Source organism: Clinocottus analis, unplaced genomic scaffold (assembly GCF_023055335.1).
Source record: "Clinocottus analis isolate CAN_PGR_092001 unplaced genomic scaffold, fCliAna1.0.p SCAF_23, whole genome shotgun sequence".
Lineage (NCBI taxonomy): Eukaryota > Metazoa > Chordata > Actinopteri > Perciformes > Cottidae > Clinocottus > Clinocottus analis.
The window spans coordinates 4,923,377-4,946,257 of record NW_027175965.1 but is presented as its reverse complement, the minus strand read 5'-3'; the positions used below and the strand labels follow the sequence as shown (position 1 = coordinate 4,946,257).

The following is a 22,881-nucleotide window of genomic DNA, read 5'->3' as shown; positions in this document are numbered from 1 at the left end:
GCCAGACTGGCCCCCCAGCCCAATAAAGAGGCGTCTGCTTCTACCACCTCACGTCGGGAAAGGATTAATCCTAAAGGAACCCGCTTGGTAAGATGTAGCGTTGTCCTCCAAGGCCTCAATGTCTAACAACAAAGCTGGAGCCTGTTGACCCAGATTAGAAGAGGACGAAAGAAAAAGTAGACTCACAGGTATGATCATGGAAGCTGCTGTCAGCAAGCCCAGCAAGTTGAGAAAGAGGCCATATTTCAAAAGACTGCCCCTCTGGAAGCAACCTATAAGTTGCTGAATAGCCTCAACTCACTTCTGGGAAAGGAAAACTTTCATTGACTGTTAGTCAAGTGTCCTGCTCAAGTAACCTTCCCTGTGAATGGGTGTAAGATTGCTCTTTGAGTAGTCACTGTAAGGCCCAGTTAGCTAACATGACCAAGGAGCAAAGCTGTATCTCTGACTGCCTGCTGCACAGTTTGAGAAATGATTAGCCAATTGTCCAGGTATGGTAAGATTTTCAAATCTCTGGCTTGCATGGGGAAAATAAAAGCCAGCTGGCACGCACCTTATGAATACACAAGGGGCCTGTGAGAGACTGAATGACATCACGTTGATGGCAAACCTCACGAAGTGCCTGTTGTGAGGTGCAAAAGGCACATGAAAAAGGCCTCCTTGAGGTCTATTGACCAAACCACGACCCCTGTGCCACTCACTGGAGACCATTTAAAACATTCAAAATGATAGAACCTTGCAGACTAGATTGGGCAAAACTCAATAATACACTGAATATAACCCACTGAGCTGTGCATGCCACTCTACACGCTCTATTGCATCTTTGTCTACAATTTCCTGCCTGAGGGCAAGTGATTTTTCTAGATCTCTGACCACAGTCACTCTGACACCGCAGAAAGTGGGTGGCCAGCTTTGGAACTATCGCGTGTATCCCTCAGAGGGTGTGGTCACCACCCAAGGATCTATGGTCTCCCTCTCCCAGTCTCTGAGGTGCCTCGGAGAGAAGCGTCCGACACCAGCCCCTCACACTTCAGGCCTGACCCTGGAGGTTGTATCTGTAGCATCGCTCTGCCCCTCATCTGTAAACAAACTGCAGGAGGCTGCAGTTAATAGTAGATCATCCTCGAGTCGAGACAAGGTGAGTCCCTTGTGGCGGAGTCACCACGGGGAGCCGTCCCCCTATTATCAGGCTGGAGATTGAGCAGGAGCTCTTTAATCTGCGCAAACTCTGATGAAAGACTGCTAACTTTGAGAGGGAGTTTTAACCTTCCTTACTTTTTTTTGTGGTGAAACATTTGAGACCACCCTAAAACTACAGTTCACAAAAGGGTCGCCGGATAGGCCCGGCATCAGGTGTTCGATTCCCGGACCTCCGTGTGGAGGGTGCAGGAAAAGTTCTTCAAACAATTCAACAAAAGCTATCATATAGTTCCAGCTTTGCAGTAAAGCGTTGCCTGATTAACTTACCAAGTGTGGCCAGGTTACATCAATAACCTACAAACAAAGCAATGTACTCACCGCTGTTTGTCACAACAAGAGAAGAAATACACCTGTTTTAATTCAGCAATGAGCCTGGCAAGCCGCCCGGCTTCTCACCTATCCAGCAATCGTTTAGCACGAACCATCACGGCGAGATCAAAGCTATGTGTCTCTGTGATAGCTTGTTTACTTAGCTTTCTCGGATTTTATTTTACCGCAGCGTTGGCAATCTTGACGTGAGATTAAAGGGATGAAGGAAACATTGTTTTGTTTTTTTATTTATTTTTCCTGTGAAAAATAAGTATTGTGCAGTTAGATGACAAGATACAATTGGGAAAGTTAATTGAATTCTTAAATTGTTTGTGTTTTCACACCTGTCTAATGTGTATCAGCACCAGGTATTTAAAGCTGCTGGTTGATTCATGCACCTGTTTAGCGTGTAGGTCAGTGCAGTCTGTATGTTTGTGCTGTGAACACAGTCAAGCTGCAAAATACAACAAACTACAATATTGAAAAAGTTGAGGTTGAAAGTTTAACCAAGTTTTAAAATGGGTCTGAGACATGTTACACCTGTTTTATTTGGCTAACAACATGGATGAATGTCACATCCTCACATGTTGCCAGTATGGCTTTCATTCTCCTTTGTTCTTATCAAATCTTTAAATCTTTAAATTGTCTCCGTCAATCAGACAGTTGTGTCTCATTCAGCTGGCTTCAACAGCAACAAACAGGTACACGATAGTCTGGCTCGCTTAAAGTCTCCGTGTTCGAGTGAGAGCGAGTGTCAGGCAAAGTCTCATCAGTTGGCTGTGACAGAACTGTCGACACATCATTGAGATTCAGTACAGGTTTAGATCAGAGTTGGCATTATTGGCCACATTTCATGGTCTGAATCTTTTAAATTCCATTTCCTAGCCAGCTAATGGAGCACTGCAGGAGGCTCCTTAACACTGATCTGTACTCTGTTCAGTGCTTCTAAGTTTTTGGTGTGTGTATGTTTGTTGACAATAACTAAACCTCACAATATCAGATCCTTTTGAACATTGAACGGGCCAAAGTAAGAAATGGCTGTCAAACGACATTATTATTTATAATATACCGTATGAGAGGCTTTTATCAGAGTCTGGGACAATCTAAAATGACTCATTTCATATTCTATGTATGGATTAACTAACAGGATAATGGACTGCATTGTTGAGCACTTTCATCGTGACACTACGTATCATAGACACTGCTTGCAGGGTTTGTCGGGCATGTGCCACTTAGATGTGTATGAGAGATTGGAGCGATTCAATTTCTCATCCGTACTTTTGGACTAACTACTCCTCGTGGATCCCTTCTCAAAGGTCCCTGTGTGGGACACTGACAAGCTCAAAGGCTTTTAGTTGCATCACCTTGAAAACTCAGCGGTGGATCCAAACTGCCGAGTTCGCAGTGACATCAGCTGGATGAAAAGAGGAATTGTCAGCTCTGTGGCAGCACGAGAGTCCTCAACATTCCTGCTGTATCACGTTAGCGTGAGCGCTGCCATTAGACCCAAAGTTCCTTTTCAAAACGGTTTTCTGAGTTTCATATAAACCTATTGGTCAAGTGAAGCAGAACATGTCACTGCTGCATCCTTCCAGTACACTGAAAGTGTTATTGAATATGATGTTTGTAGAAAGTCAGACAATCACACTGTATTTAACAGATATAGTCCAGAAGTTACAGTCAGCAACATCTGAGCTGCATCACACTGGTCTGTAGCTGTAGAGATGCACCCTGGCAGGTCACAGACTGCATTAAAGTGATAATACTGCCATCCACTGGTGGCTGAGACTGAACCTTTGCTTGTGTCAAAGTATGATTCACTTAATATCCTGATTGTAGGTTTCTGGTGGCTTTCATGTACATGCCCGTGAAACCCAAACAAGACTAATGACATAAGGTTGACATTTGTTTAAGTCCTAAGTTTTGAATTAGCTCCGTGATCCCAGTCAAAAATGTGCTATTTCAGGGTTAGAACCAGCCTTTGGCGCGGGGGTACAGGTGAAGACGAGGGGTTGTCATCCATCAATAGGCCAAAAAGATTTAAACATATTTTGGCATTTATTTAAATAATATTTAAATTTTGTTCATAAATGTATAGCCCAAAGCCACATAACTAGATGTATTTGATGGGTTGCCAATCACCCTAGTAGCCAATGAATAGCTAACGAACAGCTAATAAATAGCTAATGAATAGCGAGAGTAAACGGCAGTTACTCCCATCTTAAATTCATTAGAGAAAATTGGATTCCTATCTGACTGTAATCAGTCACAGGCTCTTCCAAAGTATAGTATGTCATAGAAAAGTCATAATATAATATATTCATGTGATACTGACAGCTTCTGTTCTTACCAAATACTCAACACAGACAAAGACATATTTAATGCTGTTGATTTTCTCTGATGTATAATGTTCAGGGTTCATTTACAAGATATATGTAATCAGTGAGAGTCTCTTCCAAAGTATACATGTTGCGAAAAGAAAAAATAAAGAAGCATTTTTCCTGTCAACTCAGCAGCCATTGACAATCTTTTTAAAAGACTTCCAATTAACCCAGATTGTCCCCAATGTGGGGGAAACCCGCTGGGGGCGCAGGGAACCCACCTAACTCAAGCGCCTCTTACACACCGACCTGGGGGTCTCAAACCCGGGTCTCTTGGTGTCAAAGGCGGTAGCGGTAATCCCTACACTACATGCGTTAGCTGATCATGTAGATGCATAATGTAATATTGTAATGTGTGTAACATATGCCATAGAACAGTCATAATATAATAGATTCGTGTCATATTACTCACAGCTTCTGTTTCTTAACAAATACTAAACACAAACAGAGACATATTTAATGCTGTTAATTTTCTCTGATATGTAATGTCCATGGTTCATTTGCAACTATTTGACATATATGTAATCAGTCAGAGGCTCCTCCAAAGTATACATGATGTTTCCCCGACTGATGTGTTAGTTACATCAATGAAGTTTCCGCACACAGTGCGATGAAAGTGTACTATAGGCTACAGGGCCCCCTGCTGCCTGACTGCAGTCATTGCAGGCAACATCACAGTCATATAATAAAAGTGTTAATTATTTGTTTCTCCCGGTATTCTTACGAAAGTGCTGTAGTATATTTAGCGTCATTTGAAAAAATATCAAAGCAGTTAGACAATTACAAAAATGCACATCTTATTATATAATAACTGAATTGTAATGTCTATTTTGAGCTGTAATTATCTAAGTTTTGCAAAAGAAACAGTTCACATTAAGATGCTTTTAAAAAAAGAGTGTTAAGTGAATTGTGTGCTGAAATAAAATTATAGCTTGTCTCTGCTGTCTTCTATTCCTTTTATTTCAACTGTTCAGCCAAAGATTCCTTTCTTCTTTGCTGTTGATGAGAAACAAACGCGTTATTGTCACTCATTGCTATTTCTTATAGCGTGAACTCATATCCCTCCCAAATTTGTTTGCTTACCTTTCTCAGTAACAGTATATGTCGTCTCCATGCCACCTCTAATGTGGTCGATGACGTGACAGTGGAGCAGCCAGGTACCAGGATGCTCAGGACGCATCTTTACTGTCTGAACAGGGAGATGATGGGAATGTCATATGAGTCATACGTTTCATTTTTATTCATGTTTGACAGCACTGTCAAGCCAACAGTCCAATTTTCAACAGTTTGGAGGTTTTACCTGGAAGGTTGCTGGAAACAGCTCATACACATCAGTACGATGAGGACCTCCACCCAGCTGGAGAGAAAGAGGAAAACATCATTTGTATGTATCAGTTAGTATGTGTGACTGTGTAGACATGTTTGTTTGTTTTATATACCTTATATTCCACGCTGTGTCCATGCCAGTGAGCGGTGTGTATGTCCACTTCATTGCCCATTCCCATCAGGTACCAGTACACCTTACTACCCACCTCCATGTTTAAACCGTTCAGATTTCCATACATATAACCATTAATGGCTGGATACACAGAAAAGCACACACACAAAAAACATTTTGGAAAAACATTAAAGTAAAGACATTGTTCGACGTCTAAAGTAACAAAAATATCATCCGACCGGTCAAAATGATACAGTTTATTTGGTGTGTATGTTTATCTCACCATGCATCTTGTTGCTCTCTATGAAGGTTTCTTCATTCTTCAAATTGGTGCGCGGGTTCCTGATGTGGGTCCTGATATTTTCATCCAGATACCTGGAATGATAATACAAATAATAACGGCAATAGTAATATTTTGCCAAATATTGTACAATACATAGAGAGACGACAATCTGCTTGGCATTGCTGCAGAAAGATATGAACACCATTGACAGTGATGTACACTATATTCGTACATTGTGTTTCATGGAGCCAAGCCAGATAAATAAGAAATAGGAGGAAGGCATAGTGTCAAAATGGGATAAGGAAATGGAGATATGAGGTGGGACCCCTGTCAAATTGTTGATATACTTCACTGTTGAACCAGTAGATTTCAACGACTGATGAAATCCTCTCAATGGAAAATGTTGAGCGTAAAGTCTGTAGTATCCTGATTGTATGTGATATTTCCAGAAAGTAGTGTTATTAACATTTCCATTGTTAGATACGATGAAGTAAAATGAAGATAAACACATGTTTGCACTTAAATATCCAAACTGTGTTCTAAAAAGTTAATATTTAGTTTTAAGGTTATCCACTTACCAACTTTCATTCTCATCAAAAACCATGAAAAGCAGCACAAACTCTTCAATTTCCTTTTTCACACCAAAAGTCCTGGAAGAAACACAGTTTATGAAGATGTAATCGAACACTTTTTTATAATAGTGTTGTGCGATGCAGAACAGAACAAATAATATCTGCCTCATGAAATGATAGAGACGCTCACCTGCCCCAGCTACGGCGACAGATCACCAACGGACCAATCAGACCGCTGTACAGGTCCTGTTAGGCAGGGAGACAACAAAAGTGTGTGAATGCCTGTGTGATTCAGTGTGTGTGTGTGTGTGTGTGTGTGTGCGTGTGTGTGTGCGTGTGTGCGTGTCTGTATAGCGTACCTTGGCAACATCAGCAGTGGAGTAGTATGCTGACACAGAGCACTGCTCCTGCTCTGGGGTCGGTCCTGTGTTCTTTGTAACGTACCAGTGGTAGGAGTGAGTCTCCCCTGGAAAAGATATTTTGTAGGCATTGAATCCCATACTATGTGAAGAAAACGGAAGTTACACAGTATCATTCGAGCTAAGTGAAGGAGCAGATAGTCCCGAGGAACTAAGAGAAACTAAAATCGAGACATATGCAGAGTCCTTTAACTTTGTTACGCAATAATAATAAAAGTCAAATAAAATGAAGCATTCTGGGATTCATACTAATACTAATAATTGATAGTCTGCCTGTTTTTACCTGGTTGGGTGAGGTGAACTTCTGGGACGTCTGTCTTGACTCCATGGGCGTGGATAGAATAAGGCCTGGACGCCATGTTTTTAAAAACCACCGTCACCTTGTCTCCCACATCAGCGTGAATCATTGGACCTGGAAGAAGGGAAGATGTTCTGATTACTGTTTCATACGTGGCATTTGTGGTTTTTAGATTACAATCACAGTTTGTGCATTCCTGCTACATTGGCTGAGAACCTACCCATAATGCCGAGGTGTTCCATATCAGCTGTTCTTTCCATTTGCTTGGTGAACTTGTTATTGGTGAACTGGCGGTAGACCACCTTCTTGTAGCGGGAGCCTATGAACCCACCCTGCTGGTCCAGGAAGACAGAAGCAGGGCTGCGGAGGGAGAGAGTGTGTGTTCGTAATGAACTACCATCTCACGCAGAGATAGTTTGTTTTTTTATATTTTTCTTGGTCCATTCATGGCAAAAAAAATCCAAGCCAATCACAGGCAGAGCAAGTCGGATCATGCCTTTAACATTACAGGGTAAAACATCAGCAATGTTACCGCACCTCTGCTGACCGAACATCTCAGCTTCCCAGGTGCGGTTTGGAGAGTAGTCCCAGTCCATCTCCATGGCAGCAATGTAGTAGGTTTTTGAGTGGAGCATAATCTCACTCTGACGCTGAAATATGTTGCACTTCTGGACCGTGTAGTTGGCTCTCATCCCACCACGGTAGTGGTTCACTGTGGCTGACACCACTTCAAACTGACCTGAAACAAACACAATCGTCAGTGTACAGAAATACACAATGCACATGTTCGGCTCAATAGTTACCCTAGACATCTGAGGTTTAAAAAACATTTAAGAGAGAGACAGAGAGATGAATACCCATGCTGTCTGGCTCCATAGTGACAGTGTGTGAGATGTGAGGGAAGACGCTGATGGTGTCTCGTCTGTTCTGGCGGTAGATGAAGCGGTTTCCCTGGAAGTAAAGGCTGATGACGTCCGACTCTGAACCCAGTCCTGACACGTGCCACGTTACCTTATCCCCCTTACACATGGTCAGGCCTGGGAGGTTCCTATACACAAAGCCATTGATCGCTAAAAGAGAAAGACACAGAAACACACGCACACACTGATCACTGGCAGCTCAGATTAGCTTAGCTTTTACCATGATGATTGTTTTTTAATCAATTTTCGAGCTAATCAGGTTTGAGTGTGCGTGTCCTACAAACCATGCATCTTGTTGCTTTCAATAAAGCCCTCATCGTTCTTGTTAACGGTCGACCTCGGGAGAGCACTGGTGAGGGCCTTAATGTTGTCGTCCAGATACCAGCTCAGATTCTCGTCGAATATAGTGGCCATGAGGTGGAACTCTCTGTTATAGTTTTTCTACATGAGAAGAAGAGAGAAGAAAAAGTGAATAATTGTGATTTCATCAATATATGGCAGACTTCTATTGAAGCTGTCCTCCATCCGTCATGCCGCGAGCCAGATATGTATCAGAATTATACTGCATATGTCTCACAAATCAAAACTAAACACACCAGATTCAATGGGATGTGACCTGATCACACACAAGTTCTGTTTCTGACGCTTTCTTCTTACTTGCGTTTCTTTTTTCAGTGATCCAGGACGACAGATGAGGAGCGGTCCAACCAGTCCAGAGTGAGTGTCCTTCACAGGGTCCACTCCAGAGTAGTACAGGTAGGTCAGACAGTCAGCCTCCCCTTGGACTGGACCAGCACCCAGTGGCACCGTCCATTCATAGGTGTGCAACGTCCCAGGTCTGACAAGAGCAGCTGGGGGAGGGGTCACCACTCCTAAATGTATAACAGGACAAATATTATAATGTTGATATTGTTGCTGCATGCTAATTTAGACTGGCACTGTAACAATCCAGGTTTTTAGCTGACTTGGTTCCCTCTTTAACTCCCGCAGTTTCTTCGCCGTATAGGACTCTGAGGAGGAAAAGTGTAGGGGAGGAAAGACGGATACATAAAACAAGATAAGAAAGTGTTTGATGTATAATCCAGTACTCTGATAACAGTGTGAGTGTGTGTGCTTGTATTAACCTTCCAGTTCATTGTGGTAGAGCGTCCCATCCTGTTCTATACTGTACTGAACACCATGCGGCTGTATACTGTAAGGCCGGCTGGCTTTGTTCTTAAACACCACCTTGATAGTGTCCTTTTCTTCAGCTCGCAGCACAGGACCTGGAGACATGGATGGACACACATGGACTCATCAAGCACACATTTAGGACAGAGGACCATGAGAGGACACTATGTTTGGATAAATCTCTTCATGTTAACAAGATCCTGCCAACATATTTAAAACATTAGTGTTGAAACTGGCAAACTGTTCAGAACAAAGACCTTTAATACCTTGAAATAATAACAAGACTAGAAGGTCAGATAATTAAAAAAAAGCATTTTCTCCATTTTCTGTCATTGTAACCCAAATATCTAAGTTGGTTGGACTAAATAAGCAATTTGGAGATGTTTTGGAACTTGTAATAAATTAATAAGTAATCTGAAGATTAGGTAATTAATAATAATTGTTAGTTACAGTCTGGTTTTGTGTGGGTATTTTTAACTTGGAAAGGGAGCAGCACATATAATAATATACTTTACATATATTAACGTTAATGTATACATTACATAGCATACTATTGATAAATCTAATTTTTCACTGAGTAATAGTTTTTGATTGTACTAATATGAGTTTATTTGTGCCTCGAGAGCATCTGTGACTCTGAAAAGAAAGTCTGGATTACCCAGAATTCCAAGGTGTTCCTCCTCTGGGCTGCGTAGCATCTTCGTTGTGAAGGTAATGTCTGTGTATTCCACATAGCGAACCTTCTTATACTGGCTTCCAATACGGTTTTGACTTCTGGTTACAAACATTTCTGCTTCCCTACACACACACACGCACACACGCACACACACACACACACACACACACACACACACACACACACACACACACACACACACACACACACACACAGAAACACAAAGTACGAATTATTAACAGGCCTCTTACAGAATCACAAAAGACTTGTCCGGACCATTTCTGAAAGTGTGTGTGTGTGTGTGTGTGTGTGTGTGTGTGTGTGTGTGTGTGTGTGTGTGTGTGTGTGTGTGTGTGTACAGTAACCAACCCATCAGTAGGCAGCGCAGGAGCGTAGTTCCAGACTTCCTCTTCGGCAGCAATGAAGAACGGTCTGAGCTCCCCGTGCGGCTGGGGCTTGTGGACGTTGGGGAAACACTTCTTGATCTCAAATATAGCCTGCATTCCAGCTGGACAAAACCATACGACAACCACAAAACAAAAAACTCACAAACAAATACTAAACAAATTCAATAAGTATCCAACTGGGTGACAAAAGGTATTGCTTGATTTAAAGGAGGATTCAAGGGAGCCGGCTCACCCATCAAATGGTCGTTGACAGTGCACGACAGCAGCCAGTGTCCAGGGTTGTCTGCTACCATTTCAGCTTCAGCGCTGGAGCCCGGAAACAGACTGACTGTGTCTGTGTGGTGGTTCTGAGTGGTCAGGACCTGGCCATGGAAATGAATTGAATGCATGTCCACCTGTAGAGGAGGTAGATTTAAACTGGGTTAAGACCGGGTGCTTGTTGCTAACATCAAGACATGATGCGGGCTACTGTAAATCCAGTTTAGCAGGCCTGCAAACAAAAGTTACGAACAAACTTTGATGTCAGATGTAATTGTAAAGGGAGAACAGGGACAGTTACTGTTCAGATGTTCAGCTATAAAATGATTAGAACTTTTGTTCTTAAGATGTTTTGAATACGTTCTCAAATTGACCATAAATGTGAGTCCTATTACCGGTACTCGGTCTTGTGAGAAACATTAACATATAGTCAATATCTAGGCCCACTCAGGCTAACAAAGCTTTCCAAATACACTTGTACGCTTCTTCTAAACTTAAATAAGACAATAATATAAATGTTCACTTTGTAGGAAGCAGATCTCCACAAGGTATTGTGTCGTATTGTGTGGTTGGATGAACACAATCCAGAATCTGCCACGCTAATGGGTTATAAAGCGTTGTAAAACATGAATTCGAACTCAAAAACAAGCAACCGTGTATCCAGTCTTGAAGTTGTCATATAAGACATGTCAAACAATCATGCCAAAAGCAAATTCAATTCAAATGAATGAATACAACTATTAACAATAATGATAATGATATTAAAACATACAATATTTACCTCATTGCCTAAGCCAATCAAATGCCAGTGGATCTTGTTGCCTTGGCACATGCTCAGTCCAAGCAGGTTACCATACACCAAACCATTTATACCTGCAATCCACACTCAGAGTTCAAAGTATTTGTATGTGTATATGTATGTGTACGTGGATGCTAACACTCACCGTGCATTTTGTTGCTCTCGATGAAATCTTCGTCCTCCTTCAGGCCACTGGCAGGACTGGTAATGTGCGTCCTGATGTTGTCGTCCAGGTACCAGCTCAAGTTCTCATCCATCACCAGGAAGAGCAGAGCGTACACATAGTCTCCTGAGCTGTCTCCGTGGAGGTCCAGAGTTCCTACAGAGGAGTGGAGAGAGGACCTTTCAGGGCAACGTGCATTGACGTAGTGAAGGGGGAAAACTTGCAGTACAAAACAAGTTTTTCAGATAACATCTTAGTATTTTGGATTCGGCTTTTTTTTTCGTATTGCCTCAGCTGATCTCACAAAATCCAGCAATTTTTTGGGATTTAAACAATTAGTTCAAAATGAATACGTTCATAGCGACAAGTTCATTGTGGAAAAAAGCTTTTTTGAAGTAGGTTTCCGAAAATACTACAGCACCTAAATAAATGTAGTTTAGTTCCATCACAGGATACTATACATCTAAAAAGGTTCCAGTACCTCTCTTGCAGATAATGAGTGGTCCTATCAGTCCTGAGCTGATGTCTTTTGTTGGGCTAACATGGGAGTGGTAGAATCTGGTCAGGCAGTTGCTGTCCGATGGTGTTGGGCTGTGGTTCTCTGGGAGGGTCCACTCGTACGTAAATGTTCTACCAGGGGCCACTGAGTCGTCGGCCTTCATCTCTGGACCAGTACCGTCTGGGTAAAGGGCTCCTGGAGGGACAGATAGAGTTCACACATCTCTCAGTCTGTTAAGCCTGCCCGTCAATTCAACGCTCCCTCACCCTCATTGCCCTTGCTGTAGTTCAGTCCATGCGGGTGGATGCTGTAAGGTCGCGTCGCCGCGTTCTTCAGGTGGACGATCATTGTGTCTTCCTGCTCGGCCATCAACAGGGGTCCCAGGATGCCCATCCATTCCGGCTTCGTCACCTCCGTCCTGTAGGTGGCGTCGCTGTACTGCTTATACACAACCTTCTTGTAGGTGGAGCCAATACGCTGGGGGCCTTTCTTTAAAAAGACAGAGGCTTCTCTACAGAGAGAGAAAACAAGGATTATTATGGGTTACTTGGCTAAAGCTTCGGAAAAAAACACACTAATCATAATGTAGATGCTTAAAAATATGTCTAGTCTATATGTTTTCTATATCAAACATTTTGATTTGTGACTGTAGGGAAGGCACAGGTGTTACTCATAACGCTAACGAGGACTCTGATCTAATCAGGTGTCCTAGAACAGGCGACAGACTTTTGTATACCCACACACGCTGCTTATGGACTTGACATGATTTTAAGGACAAACGGCCTTAGATTCCATGATTTATTACTGCGGTTAATTAAAATTTGGATTTTGTTTATGACAAACATGCAATAATGTGTGTGTGTGTGTGTGTGTGTGTGTGTGTGTGTGTTGTTGTTCTGATGTGTGTGTGAGTGTGTGTGTTGCCGTTCTGATGTGTGTGTGTGTGCTGTCCTGGGTCAGAGTGTGCAACCAATATTTGGTCAGTTTCTTTGTGAGGTCGTGATGTACTTGCAGAATTCTGCATATGCGTGAATAAAGCAATGTATACATTTATTTATAGGACTATACTTTTTTGATTTTGTTTAAAGCATGCTGAACAGAGAGGTTTAAAAGTACAAATAAATAGTTTAAATGAAAATAAGTAATTGATTAAATGTAAAAATGTAAAAGCGATTTTGCATAGAAAACACAAACATAATTCCAAGAATCATTCTCCAAAGGAAACTACTCAACAAATGTGGGCACGTTGACTTAATATTTGATAAAATGTGTTCTGATTTCTTTTTCAATTAAAGGGAGGCCATTACAGAAGCGATACAACCTCTTTTTTTGTTACGAATGAGGAATCTGGCTGCTGTATTTTGGACCAACTTTAAGAAGCCTGACTGGCCTGACTCCAACATAATCAAGACAATGTACAATGCATGTACTCACTCATCCTCCTGCAGTGTGCGGTTTTGAATGATGTTCATCCCACTTGGGGCGTAGTTCCAAGACACTTCCTCTATCTTGAAGAAATACTCTCTTCTCATCCCAGACACACATACTGCCGCACAACACAGCAGCAACACTCCCCTTAACCCCAGTCGCTGCATTTTGAAGCTATAGCGCTGGCCCTTCACCTATCTGCTAACCTGCCAAGGAGGAAGATGGGTCTCTAATGCTGTTCCAGAGGATGATAATGATGAAGACAGGCAGTGTCGACAACTGACAGCTGTGAGTCAGTCTATCTGAGAGACTTTCTACTCTCTGTGTGTCTTTATACGACCTCAACTTACTGCTGCGAACAGACGAGCCGGACAGATCGGGTCACTGACCAACGCACAGAGTTTGAGACAACCTATCACAGAGGTACTGAGGTAAGAGAGGCAGCTCCCTGGCACCATTTTTGATCAAAAGGTTAGAGTTGCATAAGAACAGAATTTTTTCTTTCTTTCTTTCGCAGAAGAAATCTGATTCCCTTGCTTGTATTTGCATTCGTCCTAATCCATATCTTCAGTCAAAACAAACTAAGTAGTCTAATTCAGACTAATTTTTAAGCACTTTAATCTACCTTGAAAGGCAATTAAGGCCAAGGAATTCTGCTGCCAGAACTCGTTTGTCATTGTGTTAAGGTTTAAAACGTAATTTATTTTCACAATGTGTCATGGACACAAAGAAAATACTCTCCCCACAGACACTTTGTCAGAGAGAATTGTAAAATGATCGTAATGGTCTCGACTGCAGGGTCCGAGGCCACATCAACTCAGAGTCCTGACATCGCTCAATAACTCTGGACACACACACACACACACACACACACACACAATGTTGACCTCTCACAAGTAAGCAAATATTGCATTTGCGTCAAAGACCCTCCCCCACATAAGTTGATGGAAACATGCAGCAGGGAGGACAAGCATGCACACACACACAAACACTCACACACACACACACACACACACACACACACACACACACACACACGACAATGTGCCAATTATGAAAACTTAATGACTCACTGGAGGCTTAAAATGGAAATAGTCATTTTTTATTAAAGGCGGCACAAACAAACATTATAAAAATATGTCACTAAAATATATATAAAATGTCTGTTTACACTGATCTTGCTTACAATAGACATAAAGAAAACAATTTACAACAATATGGTGTGGAAAATGAAAACAAATGTACAAACAAACACACAAATCTGTTCGTAATCCTTAAGTGATCCGACAGTGTATACATGTTGAAACAGCAACAGCGGCTTCCTGGTGCAACGAGATAATCAACTTAATAATAGAAATGAGCATCTCTCCTTGCAAGGACACTATCAATACAGACACAAGAGCTTATATCTTTCCCAACATGACAATATGTGGGGGCCATCTTGAGTATAATAGTTCAATAACATTGGTTTGAAGTGTAATATCATATGTTGTAGCAATAACAACAGTAGTGTAGTTCTTGGGTTTCTGAATGAACAGAAAGTATACTGCTAATAATGCTAATAAAGAAAGTGAGCAACCTTGAAATTAAGAAGTGAACGATTGTCACTCGAGTGTACAAAGAGTTGTTTTGATATCTGCTTTTTTTAAAAAGAAAGTTGAGCACATGTTTTACACACCGCTACTTACTTCCGTGAAACCTTATTAATATTAATAATAACAGCATTGTAGTTATCATTATCAAGGATGCTCTACTTTGTCTTCATTATTTTTAGTTTATCATATTTTCTATGGCGTATTTAGGACACACACTCACACACATATCTACAATATTATGGACTAATAACCTGTTGCCTTAGACCTACTGCACCAGAAAAGCTCATCATCATAATCATCATCATCATCATTAATGACTGCATAGTGATTTATTTTGCCGCTTTAACAGGACAAATGAAAAGCTTAAAAATAGAGCACTATATAACACTGACGTGGCTGTCAGATGTCCATGACTGCATGTGTACTGTAGGTGGGTCTAAGTAAGCACACATACACACGGTGCTGAGCAATGAGGCTGTGTGTGCAGACTGTGTGTGTCCATTACTGTCCTGTATGTGTGCATATGTTGAGTGTGTGATTTGTTTATGTGCGCACATGCACTTGTGTCTCAGCAGGTACGTCTATACATACGTGCGCCTGTGGATCTACGCATTAAGACTATACTCCTGCTTGTAGCAACATGGCCGGCACACGGCGTTGACTAAACCGTTTCCCAGCTGTAGGAGACAGATGATGAACTCCAGCGCAGCCAGGCCCAGTAACACACACAGCAGGGTCACGTTCCACTCCACGATGTGAACCGGCTGAAGACACCGCGACCACGTCTCCGGTTGTAAGAGATACCTGGGACAGAGAGAGAGAGAGAGAGAGAGAGAGAGAGAGAGAGAGAACGATCAATCACAGACAGCACCTACATTTATACCAACACGTTGCATTGGTTACAGCTCATTCGGAGTGCTGCACCACCTTCTTAAAATACTTTGATAATAAGGGGGAGCGGTGTCTCTAAGTGCACATCGATGACATAATAAGAAATACTACATGACAAGTTGTCCTGATATATAATATTAACAAACCAAGTGGAGGTAAAGTCCATTGGTGTCTATATGAGGGTACCTCGTCACGTTGACCAAAGGCAAAAGGGAAAACTGACCATTTGTACAGTTGTTTGTAGTCACTTTATGGTTAGATCTGTTTACCAGTGAAATATAAAGTTTAAATGAGGTAAAAAAATTTAAAAAAATAGTTCTAAACCTGTCTTTTGAAATTTAAGAGCTAAAATGGCTAACTCATTGATCCATTATCTTTTTTTTTAAAAAAGAGCACCAATTCAATAGCAGACACTAAAATCGACTAATAAATAAATTCTGCTGCCAAAACTGGTTTGTCATTGTTTTAAAGTTTAAAATACAATTTCTTTTCACAATGTGCCACGGACACAAAGAAAATACTCTCCCCACAGACACTTTGTTAGAGAGAATTGTAAAATTATTGTAATGGTCTCGACTGCAGGGTCCGAGGCCACATCAACTCAGAGTCCTGAAATCAATCAATAACTCTGGAAACTCCAGGATGGATGTCCAGGAATTGATTCAAACACACACACGCACACACGCACACACGCACACACACACACACACACACACACACACACACACACACCTGCCCCCCTGGTCTGCAAAGGGGTACGACCATCCATAAGAAGTGAAGCATTGGGGACCCTGCACCAAGGCAAATCCTGACATGACGAAACAGTAAGCCGAGCCCACCATGCCGACCACAGCTGCCAACACGGACCCGCACATCTGAAGAACAACACAGACACACAAAAGGATTTCAATGAAGAACATGAACGTGTCTGTATGTGTGACTGCCTGTCTGTGGTAACGTAAACAGTTGCATGTATCTGTTTCATAGATCAGATACAGGGACAGCTGCTACACACACACACACACACACACAAACACGCACACACACACACACTTTCAGAAATGGTCCGGACTAGTCTTTTGTGAACTGCAGCTGTGCATGTGGCTTGAATGGTGTGAGCCGAGCTTACTTTGTTGAGTGTTGAGTAACAATGGGACCCTTGTTGAATTATTATAGCTGATTAGCATTAACATTCCACATCATAAGGACACAGTGTTGGCTGGCTTAAAGACAACTGTTGAGTATTATTCTCCAAGTGGTGAGAAAGAAATAACAAAATGGCAGTAAAATGGGGACACTAAAAGATTCAAGGGGTGAAAGACCCAACATCCATTTATTTTGATTTAAAAAATAGGATAGGAAACAATGATCTATGTGTACCAAACTGAAATGTATACGTCTTTTTTTTTTACATGTTTACAGAGCAACTGGGAAATGAGGATTTCCATAAATACATGGAATTGTTTATTACATTATTGTATATCACATGAGGCATCTCTAATAGCATCGTGCTAAGACAGCATGAACACAGTATGTGTCTTCTCTGCCATAGCATCATTACTGGAGGTTTGATGCAGACTTAGCTTAGCATAGAGTACCACCTGTCGATTTTGAGTGATATTGATAGTTTGGTAATACCCTTACCATTAGGCTCTCATTCCAACAACAGTTACATTTGCCCAGAGTGATGAAGACAACAGCTGGAACCAGCATCTGGAAACACAGAATACAATTTCTAAGCGGCAGCATTTATTTTTAAACATTTGAAATCACAGCAAGTGACGAACATTCTAACATTAGAAATAAAAAGCAGTATTGTGTACTAACACACATATATATATAAATGCTACAACTATGTAAACTAGGCTGATGAGCACATACTACGACAAGAAAATATGTATCCTGCTTTTCTTTGCTAGCAGATACTGGAAGCTTAATACACTGCCGGTCAAAGTTTGGGGTCACGCGCCACAAAAGCTTAATCCACGACGACAGCCTTGTTCCGCTCTCAGCCACTGCAGGACGGCTTAGAGGACTGCTATGTATTTATCATGTATTTGTTATTCTTTTAGGTTGTAAAAAGTCCTCTTTACAAACATATATTAGTTTGTATAAAAAGGTTCATAAAAAAGCTGTTTTGTACATGCAGTAAAAAAACGCTATACAACGGTTCGACCAGACTGACATTTGAAAGAGCAGAAAGAGAGGAAGATCGCTCTGAGACACAGATGAATAAGAATAGAAAGAATCAACATTCATTGGTAAAAATTAACTGGAAGTTTAGGCTCAAAAAGTGCAGATTTAAAAAGGAATAAGTTCCTGTTTGAAGTGCACACAAATGCCTGTAAAAAGATGTAATATTACCAGGGTAATATTAACAGCTATTTTTAAAACAATAGCAATAGGCTAGTATTACAAATATAAATACTTGTCCAGGGTGAACCCTGCCTTCGCCCATTGACAGCTGCGATCGGCTCCAGCGCCCCGCGCCCCTAAAACAGGGTAAGCGGTTTGGATAATGGATGGACATCCAGCACATACAGTACACATACAGCACCTTAGCCTTGACGCATGTCTTAGTCCCACCTGTCAATCACCACTCTTGTTAAAAGCAGTATTGTTCACAGAGACATCAACTAAAAGACAAATCACCTCGGACGTAAACAAATGTCCAACACGAGGCTGTATTGCTCATTTCACACGAATCAAATGGATGTGGGTCATTTTGTACTCAGTCAGGTTCAACTTGTCAGATTTGTCTCAACTTCCAACTGTCTAAGTACTTTGTTAGCATCAGCTTAGCTTGCAGCATGGTAGCACATGCTTGTATAGTATGTAACATGTGAAATAACATGACAGAAGAAAGATATTGTGCGCTATACAATGAACAGGGAGTCGTTTTGAACTTGTCTCAAACTGCTAGCATGCTATAGTAGCATTAACACAAAAAAGTGTTGCATAAGTGACCAAAATCATTAGGATTTATCCTCTAATGACAATGCATTTGATTGTGAAGACAATACAAACAGAGACAGAGAAAGAGAAATAATTGCAATCCTACATCCGTTTGTTTCAGGGCAATCTTTTACTAACCCTCCCTCCCTTTTTCCTCTCCTCCTCTTTCCTGCCGTCGCTCTCTCAATAGTCAAGGACTTTAAATCACATCCTAACAGAGGGAGGGAAGTTCCCAAGGTCCTACACACACACGCGCGCACACACAAAGTTCATAGGCATCGTCACAGGCACATCCTGAACGTCCCCCTAAAGCACTGCCCCTGAGCTGAGGCAGAGCGATACTGACAAAACAGAGGGAAGTGCACAGCGAGAAAGGAAGAGAGAAAGAAGGGAAAAGGAGTGAAGAAGAGGGAGGGAGAGGAAGGAGGGAGCTAAAGATAGATTTATCTCAGAGCGGTTCAATTTGCTCTTTGACTCTTTAGATTTCTGTCATTTTTACAAAGAAAGGAAAAGCTCAAAAGGGGAAAAAATAAAGACAGAACGTCCAAAGTCATTTCAGGCCAACAGAAAAACATAAATCAAGATATAGTTGTATCTTCTAAAAAAGAGATGTCACAAGACCATGTACAGATGAGGAAGGCTTCTTACTGGACTTTTCCTTTTAAATTCCCCGGATTATAATGTATCTTCTTTTAGTCAGAACCCTGTTTTGTAGTCCAGTCCCATTTTCTGTTGTTTGACGTTAATACAAACTTCCTCCAAAGTTCACATTAATAACCAATCAGTAGTCCAGGGGACACAATCCTCTCACTTTTATTGTGAAACATTTGCATTAAGTGGCATTAACAGCATGTTGTTAAGACCTTTCGCTCTCATAACTTGACTGGACTTCCATCTTTGATCATTGTTTTGCTTTATCTCCCTTTTTTTCATGATTGGTCTCTAATTTATGTGCTGATTCAGTAATTCTGCTATAAATGCTTCTATAAATAAAGTTTTCTAAAAGTGAGGAACTGCAGTACCAACATTTTTTAAAACCTCTTGTACTTTTCGAGTTGATTTGCATGAAACCTCTGCATGAATTTGCAGTTAAATCATAACTTTTCTGCATGAAAAATTCAAATATGAGACGCTGAGAAATGCCTTTTTTTATAGCGGAAACTCTTCAAAACCTACTCTTACAGTAGAAATGCAAATGTGCTTGGTCATGTGTTTAATTAACTTTCCGTGTACCGTTTTTCTTTGCAGAGTCGATAAGTACAATACGGTTACGATCACATACTGAGATGATCTGAGCAGATATTTATTTTATTAAAAAAACTAAATAAGAATCGAAATATTTCAACGAGTAAAGTTGTGTGTACACAACACGAGGGCTCTGTTGGTCAACAAAGTTAATCTTGTTTGGGTAAATACAATCTCTTCTCTGTTTCTCCTTAAAACACTAAAAGAACAGCTCCTTTTAGCTCAGTGGGAGCTTGAACCCATCAGATCAGCAGCATGGAGCCAGCAGACAGATTAACTGTGAATTTAGACAAAACTCCCTTGTTCTCAATGAGCAACTGCAAACACCCTCAGGCCGAATGCTTCTGAAAAGGAAGCAACTGACGTGTCATCATATTTTGGTGAAAAAAAAGAAGTATGTATCATATTTTTATGAGTTTCTCTCCATTAAGGAACTAAGAGTAATGAGTTGCGCCACGTGGTACCAGTGACCTCAGTTAAACCTACATCTGTATTATTTAGCTGGTTTAGCCTCTTTTGACCGGCAAAATAATCAAACCTGACACATAATATACTTTCTGACCAGTTCAGAAAATACATAAAGAAATCGTTGTCGGATTAATTGGTCACGTGACCTCTGAAGTTTCACAACTTTCAGTAAACGTACCATGTGAAAATGAATGTCCAAAACCTGCCATAAATAATGATTCTGAACTTGAAAGTAAAAATAATATGTGCATCTATGGCAAACGCCAACCTCACACTTCTGCAGCTGGTATTATGTTTATTGAACTTTCTAAGGATAAATCAGGGATCGGTCTAAAATCTGATTACACAAAAAGAAGAGAAAACATTTTTAGACTTTGTTATCATTGATTGGCATAAAAAAAACACTTTTTAAAGTAAACAATTCAACGTTAAAGTGCTTTTGTTACACTTCAACACATTTTTAACCTAACATAAAGTAAAACTCTAAAAGTAACTTTGGAATTCATTAAGTTAATTGAAAGTTATCCAATGATGATACATAAAACAATAAGACATTAATGTCTGCTTTTCCTTTCTTCAAAATATGTTACTGCCGCATGACCTGCACCTAATGTGGTAAATTCACCAGATCACTAAAGTTGACTAACGATGACAAAATTAGTATCAGAATATTCTGACCATACTAAACCCATCAGCGTAATCCCAGAAATATAACTAGAGACAAACCAGAATAATTCATAATCTATAGCGACATAAATGCATGTATTTTACTCACCAGTGCTCCCCCTCCCCCAAGTCCACCAAAGTACCAGATGTAGCTGGCCAGACGGTCCTGCTGGATGTAGGTGATCTCTCCCATGGGAAACAGCAGCAGCAGGTTGGCCAGCATGCAGCAGAGGGCCAGCGGCAGCAGGGCCAGACCCAGAGAGCGGGCGAAACCCACCGAACAACACATCGCTCACCCAGAAAGCACACTCGCTACCGCGGGGAGGAGAGAACTGGAATGGGCCGAGAAGAGCCAAAGAAAGAGAGAAAGAGGGGAGGGAAGGGTCGGGCCAGCTGGGGATCAAGGCAACCAAAACAAGTGACGAGAGCCGGCTTTATGTGTGTGTGTGTGTGTGTGTGTGTGTGTGTGTGTGTGTGTGTGTGTGTGTGTGTGTGTGTGTGTGTGTGTGTGTCTTCAACAGATTCTCCTCCTTTGCAGAGGGAGTTCTGCCATGAAACAACGTGCTCCAGGAAACACACTCACAGGAAGGGGGCTGACCGATGGCTGCACAGAGCTCAGCCAACGATATGAGAAATCCCTCAAGTGTGTGCGTGTGCGTGCGTGTGTGTGTGTGTCTTTGTGCATGCGTGTGTGTGTTTCCCACAGCCTCTTAGTCAGCCAGACCTCTAAACTCTAAAAAATACATTTCCTTCAAAATGACTAAGTCAATACAGCAGTGAGTGTTTTCCATTATGTTCACGGGGTTTAAAAATGTGTACAGTATATGTCACCTATATAGTGTAAAAACTATATCTTTATTAGAGCTTACAATATAAATTATTGATCATTTTGTCAATAAGATGACATTATTTTTTTTAATATCTCAGAGCCACAGGTGAATGTTCAGATTGTTAAACTTGATAGTAAAACTTTATCACAATGGAAAGTCTTGAGCTTAAAATGTTACTGGAAGTACAGAAGTATTAGCAACACAATGCACATGTATTTGTTATTACCGGATCATTATTAATGATGCAGTCAAGTTTTCTGGGAAATACAAACCCTGACGACAACATATCTTCAAGTTCATTACATCGAGATAAAATCATATAGGCCAGGAGTTTCAAGATATTTTTTTTCTCAATCCCCTACACATTTTTCCTATAAATGGCAAAAGTAGAGGATTTCCCACGTCAGCAAAATTAAAGATAATTTGTACATGTCCAATCCAAAAAAATTCTTTTAGATGCCACTGTTCCCATATTTGTGGTGGTGCTGCTTTTTTCCTCGGTAAAAAATATGCAGTAGGGCAGAACATGACTCTTAATAGTGCTGTGTCAGAAAGACACAAAGACTGTGTATGTGTGCCACGAGTGTGTCAGGGGCCCAGCATGTTGTGGACTTTGAGTGTTTTAGGGGCCCATGTTGTGAGCTACTTCATAAACCAGCTGGAATGCAACACATCCAGATGAACTGTGCAGAAAGCTGCAGCTGGCCACTAACGAGCTGCTTTAACGAGCTGCTTTAACAAGCTGCTCTAACGAGCTGCTTTAACGAGCTGTTTCAAGTTAATCAAGACAGATTATGTAAAGCAGCGTTTGGGTGAAAGAACACGTGGATCGCTACAGGAGTAACCGTTTGGTACCAGGTGCGGCTGGTCGCTGTAAGGAGATGAAAACAAAGTTCAATATCAAGAGGTTTGTGGAATCAAGCTCGGGCTGCAAACTGTTTACCAACTTATTAATTTTTAACATCCTTTTTCACACAATCTAAGCCGCTGCATGTACTGTAAATGAATCAA

General features: G+C 41.1%; 2 protein-coding genes across 2 annotated transcripts; both read right to left on the bottom strand.

Moving 5' to 3' along the window:
- Window positions 1-4,860: 4,860 nt before the first annotated feature.
- cp (ceruloplasmin) lies at window positions 4,861-13,387 on the bottom strand. The gene is made up of 24 exons (XM_068589764.1): window positions 13,227-13,387; window positions 12,059-12,303; window positions 11,775-11,987; window positions 11,276-11,449; window positions 11,113-11,204; window positions 10,306-10,468; window positions 10,036-10,174; window positions 9,649-9,788; window positions 8,945-9,085; window positions 8,786-8,830; window positions 8,478-8,692; window positions 8,105-8,261; window positions 7,758-7,970; window positions 7,438-7,639; window positions 7,121-7,260; window positions 6,886-7,014; window positions 6,543-6,649; window positions 6,374-6,429; window positions 6,190-6,261; window positions 5,612-5,703; window positions 5,330-5,469; window positions 5,191-5,247; window positions 4,974-5,079; window positions 4,861-4,886 (listed from the first exon to the last, which is right to left on the bottom strand). Exons 1-24 carry the CDS (start codon window positions 13,385-13,387, stop codon window positions 4,861-4,863), a joined length of 3,225 nt encoding a protein of 1,074 aa, XP_068445865.1.
- Window positions 13,388-14,324: 937 nt separating this feature from the next.
- Window positions 14,325-21,378, bottom strand: tm4sf18 (transmembrane 4 L six family member 18). The gene is made up of 4 exons (XM_068589830.1): window positions 21,150-21,378; window positions 17,351-17,419; window positions 16,439-16,581; window positions 14,325-15,619 (listed from the first exon to the last, which is right to left on the bottom strand). Exons 1-4 carry the CDS (start codon window positions 21,327-21,329, stop codon window positions 15,421-15,423), a joined length of 591 nt encoding a protein of 196 aa, XP_068445931.1. The 5' UTR covers window positions 21,330-21,378; the 3' UTR covers window positions 14,325-15,420.
- Window positions 21,379-22,881: the final 1,503 nt, after the last annotated feature.